At 36.2% G+C, this 5,137-nt stretch overlaps 1 protein-coding gene across 1 annotated transcript; it reads left to right on the forward strand.

Moving 5' to 3' along the window:
- The first annotated feature begins 792 nt into the window (after positions 1-792).
- LOC101892262 (ATP-dependent RNA helicase DHX33) lies at positions 793-4,757 on the forward strand. Its single transcript, XM_005177999.4, has 4 exons — positions 793-1,819; positions 1,897-1,972; positions 3,335-4,120; positions 4,188-4,757. Exons 1-4 carry the CDS (start codon positions 933-935, stop codon positions 4,584-4,586), a joined length of 2,148 nt encoding a protein of 715 aa, XP_005178056.2. The 5' UTR covers positions 793-932; the 3' UTR covers positions 4,587-4,757.
- The last annotated feature ends 380 nt before the right edge of the window (positions 4,758-5,137 follow it).

Consider the following 5,137-nt stretch of genomic DNA (forward strand, 5'->3'; position numbering starts at 1 on the left):
TATATGCATTATGTTTTCATTTTTTTCATATTTTTCCTCATTTTTAAATGATTTAAATAGTGCGAAAAATGAATGAAAATATTTGGATTTTCTCTCGAATCTCTCTGTTCAATCTATTAACTTTATGCATAGACAAATTAAGGTATAGACTAAAAAGTTTTAAAATTTACCCCTTCCGGCAGATGTCACTATGGTTGGTCTTGGGCCAGTAAAGTCACTCAGGGCTAGTGAAGTCACTCGACTTCGAAAACAATTTATTCATTTTTCTGCTATTTTAGTTCTATATTTTTATATTTCACAACATATTTGGATAATGTAAAAGTAAACAAAGTCACTGCTTCGGTTTTAATTGATAAATAATAAAGAATCATAAAAATATTCAATATTTCGTATTTTGAGAGAATTGAGTGAGTCTATTGAACCTCTCTCACAGCATGAACGACATCTATTGAAGCACTTTTTTCGAAGATAACAGATGAGACAACTTTTTAGTCTATACCTAATTTGTCTATGCTTTATGGCTAAACTGGTTAGTAGCTTTAATGCGCGAGATGTCTTCCAATCATTGGTTTTGAAAATATATTGTTTGTTTGTCATTTTTCAAAACCATACATTGGCACATATACAAAAAATTGGCACATATAGAAAAAAATAATAATCAGCTGGTAGCTCTACTTTACCTTTTTATTGTACCATGCGCGATACTCTACATTAGTTTCTTCGTTCCTGCAGTGAATATACAGCTGTTTTTGTTGGGGGAAAATGGCCTTTCTAGTACCCTGTAGACCGATCTTTTCGATCTTCTAGAGCCCTGCAGCAATTCCTGTTTTGCTTTGGTCTTCATCTTTATCACGCATTTCGTTCGTCATCTTCGGTCTTCACGTGTTGTTTATTTCCAATTCCGACGCCCCGAGAGCCTCCATTCCGTCTAAATGGAGTCGAAATATACCCTTCCGAGCAAATCCCCGTTGAAAACTATTGGTCCTAATATTAGGAATGGAATAATACCACTCAAGAGAAAGCTTCCAGGTGGGGAGAACAATGGCAATGCAAAGATTCTTAAGCCAAATGGCGTAGCTGCACCTGCACTGGCCACCAACAAAGCAAATGGACATCAACAACATCAGCCAAGCCCCTCCAAACCCTCGAAAATGCAGTTAGAACAGCAACGTCAGGCGTTGCCTGTCACAGGCTGTAAGAAACGATTGTTGGAGGAAATACATAAGACGGATACCTTGCTGATAATGGGCGAAACAGGGTCAGGAAAAACAACGCAGATACCACAGTTTCTTCTGGAAGCTGGCTTTGGTAAGAAGGGCATGATTGCTGTGACCCAACCACGTCGTGTATCAGCCATAACCATCGCAAAGCGAGTTGCTCAGGAACAGCAATGCCAGTTGGGTGAACTTGTGGGATACACTGTTCGTTTTGAGGATTGCACTACACCAAAGACACGTCTGCGCTTCATGACCGATGGGTTCCTTCTGCGAGATTCTCTAGCAGATAGTCTACTGCGAAATTACAGTGTTATCATGCTTGACGAAGCCCATGAACGTACCGTGAGCACAGATGTTCTCTTCGGAGTTGTAAAAATGGCCCAGCGCAAACGTAAACTGTTGAATTTAGACCCACTTAAGGTAATTGTTACATCTGCAACGATGGACATCGATCATTTTGGTCAATATTTCGGTGTGAAGGGCATGTATTTGGAAGGCCGCACTCACCCGGTTCGAGTCATGCATGCCAAAGAGAGTCAGTCTGACTATTTACATGCCACGTTGGTCACACTGTTTGAAATTCATCGCAATACGCCATCCAAGTGAGTTCCCAATAACGACACACAAATAGTGTGAGATTTAGAAGTAATTTTTTCTTTGTTTTCTTTTCGTTTTAAAGCCATGATGTTCTGATCTTTTTGACCGGCCAGGAAGAAATAGAAGCAATGGCACAGCAGATAAGGCAAATCGCTAAAGTAAGTTCAATATCTTAAACTTGCTGCTATCGTTATGTACGCTCTTTTTAAGATCGAGATTATATTGGTATTCTATTTTAAATTTCACCAGAGAAACATTTTAGAAATATAAGGCTGAAAATTTGATAGATATATTTGATCGTTTCCTAATGAACTTCTCTTTATGGATAGACAAACACAACTTGCCAGATTGGTATTGATATTGTATTTGTTTTGTCTATATTATGATGTTACATGCAGAGGTTTCATTAAACAATCCGAAATTAAGTATCTTTTGAAATTGTATATAAAGTGTGACATAAAGAACATGAGTCATTCAAAGCGGCGAAACAAACCTGAACAATAGATTTTAAGATACATTTACATTACAAAAACGATTGTGTCATGATATCTGGCCGGCGTTTCAGTAAATGCGAAGTCGACAGAGTTTAATAATCGCGATCTAATTTAAAATATAAGCGGATATGCAAATTAATTTACAGAGATTACAGACAGCGTACGATACAAAATATGTTTGCTATCAAATTCTTACTGCTATATCGAAACCCGATATGAGCCAAATTTGGCAAAGATTTTTTCCAGGCTGAAGTTAGTTTTTTGGTAGAATATGTCGCCGTTGCACCAGCAACATCATGGGGAGAATGACATTTATAATTGATCTTATTCTCTTTATGGATAGGCAAAAACAAATTCATTAACTTTCCAGATTGGTATTGATTTGTAGTATTTGTTTTGTCTACATCATGATGTTACATGCATTGGTTCCAATCAACTTTTCCAAACAATCCCTTTGGGAAAGTGCATATCGCGGACATCAGACGCATATTGCATATTTCTGTAAGATTTGTCTATTATAGCCCGACCAAATTACCAAGAGTAGTTGGTGTTCAAAATACAAAACCGTCTGCATTAGTCAAGATATTTTCACTCCTGGAAATACCAGTTGTTTCCTAAAATAAGATCGACATGCATTAGAAAATCTCTAAGGATTATAAAATATCTGCAATCATTAGTAATTTAAAAAAATATATATATCATATTTTGTTTTAAATTCTTAATTTTTTTGTTTTGCTAATTGGAAATATATCTGTATACATGTTGAGAAGAATTCGAAAATACTTAAAACACAATATAGTCCGGAAGTAAGCGACAACTTTTCACATTTTTACGGAAAACAAATTTAAAACGAAAATGTTTGAATACGAACATTTGGGAGAGTTGGCTTTTCTATTGTATCTGCGGAGTTTTATAAAATAATGTAATTTATTGCTCTTTATTAAAAAAAACATAGCCATATATTTTTAATTGTAGACCCGTAAAATTTGTAGTTTCGTATAATTAAATGTTTCTTATTTATTACAGACGAACCTTAGTTCAATCGCTGGAGTTCGTGTGTTTCCCTTGTATGCACAACTACCGCAAAATAAACAGCTGGAGTGTTTTTTACCTGCACCTCCTAATGCACGAAAAATAGTCTTGGCCACAAACATTGCTGAAACTTCTGTCACCATACCAGGTATTCGGTGCGTAATCGATGCTGGATTTGTAAAACGTCGCATATACAGTCCCGCCACTGGTTTGGATATACTCAGAGTGGTAAGAATTTCACAAGCCCAAGCTTGGCAACGATGTGGTCGGGCTGGTCGAGATGCACCAGGCACCTGTTATCGTACCTACACCGAGCAAGAGATGAAAAGCTTTGAGAAGATGCCAACACCTGAAATTTTACGTAGCAATCTGTGCTCAACGGTACTTCAACTATTGGCACTAGGCTTTGATTGTAAACGTTTTGAATTCCTTGATAAGCCCCCAGCGGAGGCGTTGGATGCTGCTTATAAAAAACTTGAATCCTTAGGAGCCATCCAAAATGTGGCTCCAAAACCGACAATAACTGTATTGGGAAGAAAAATGAATAGATTTCCAATAGACCCCCAATATAGTAAGTTGTTGTTGACAGCGTCTCAGTTCGGGTGTATGGAAGAAATGCTTAGCTTAGTAGCCGTTCTCTCAAGTGAGAATATCTATGTTTCGAGTGTTGAAAAACGCGAACAAGCGGCATTAGCCCATGCGAAATTCCACTCCAAACACGGTGATCACTTAACACTACTGAATGTTTTTAGTGCCTTCCTTAAGACTGAAAAAATTAAGGTAGAATCCATGAAGATAATTGACACGATTTTGAGAGATATTTTTTAACACATATATTTTTTTGCAGCTATGGTGTCACGATAATTTCCTGAATACCCGTAATTTATCATACGCTCGTGATGTACGTAAACAACTGCTGGACATTGCTGAACATTTGAACTTGCCCATAAATAGTTGCGGCGACAACTTCGATCAAGTTCGAAAGTGTCTTTTAATGGGGCTTTTCGACAACATTGCCGAATTACAACGGGATAATTTCTACTTGACCATAACTGGTCGTCAGCGTGCCAAAATTCATCCCTCAAGTGTATTTCATGGAAAATATAGGCCAGAATATATTTTATTCTCCGAAATAGTGTTGACGGAAAAGAACTTCTTACGACAAGTAACGGAAATTTCGCCCGAATGGGTAGCTGAAGTGGTTCCTAACTTTGCTCATTTAAGTCGTATTAAAGTATCAACTTAGTCGCTGTAGAAATAAATTATAGTATATATTTGAATATAACTTTTATAATCATATGTTTTGTTAAGTTATTTATAAGTGTCTGTTTAGTAATTGTCATTTTCTTTTTTCAAATCAGGTAATCTACTAAATTTAGTTAAGGTAAATAAAAGTGAAAGTTGATTTTTCAAAACATTCATGTGGTTTTTGTTAAGTACGAAAAAATGTAAGGGGGAGAATTAACAAACTTTTTTAAACTATCCATATGGGACGGTTTAGTTTTCTATTACAAACTTGAAAAAAATTGCGAGCAAATAACAATTTTTGGCACAAATGTTATGAAAGAAATTCTGGTTTCAAATCTGTCCACGCTCGCAAAATTGAAGGCCGTTCCCAAGAGTTACAACAGTCATTGTTCTCTTATATAAAAAATAATTTAAAACTCGTTATTTAGTGTAAAGATGCATTTTATTCGTAAATTGTTAACAACATTTCATATCTATCCATAGACCCCATGTGTATACTATTCGTGGAAAACCAAAAATGTCACTAAAGCGCTTGGAAGTGCATTAAAA

The sequence above is a fragment of the Musca domestica genome, unplaced genomic scaffold, assembly GCF_030504385.1.
Source record: "Musca domestica strain aabys unplaced genomic scaffold, Musca_domestica.polishedcontigs.V.1.1 5, whole genome shotgun sequence".
In the NCBI taxonomy this organism is placed as follows: Eukaryota; Metazoa; Arthropoda; class Insecta; order Diptera; family Muscidae; genus Musca; species Musca domestica.

What these genes read in the sequence shown, in the direction of transcription:
- LOC101892262 (XM_005177999.4), top strand. Translation starts at nt 933, where the DNA reads ATGGAGTCGAAATATACCCTTCCGAGCAAATCCCCGTTGAAAACTATT. An exon ending in AGATAAGGCAAATCGCTAAA is followed by an intron (nt 1,973 to 3,334) that starts GTAAGTTCAATA and finishes TATTTATTACAG; the next exon opens with ACGAACCTTAGTTCAATCGC. An exon ending in TTAAGACTGAAAAAATTAAG is followed by an intron (nt 4,121 to 4,187) that starts GTAGAATCCATG and finishes ATTTTTTTGCAG; the next exon opens with CTATGGTGTCACGATAATTT.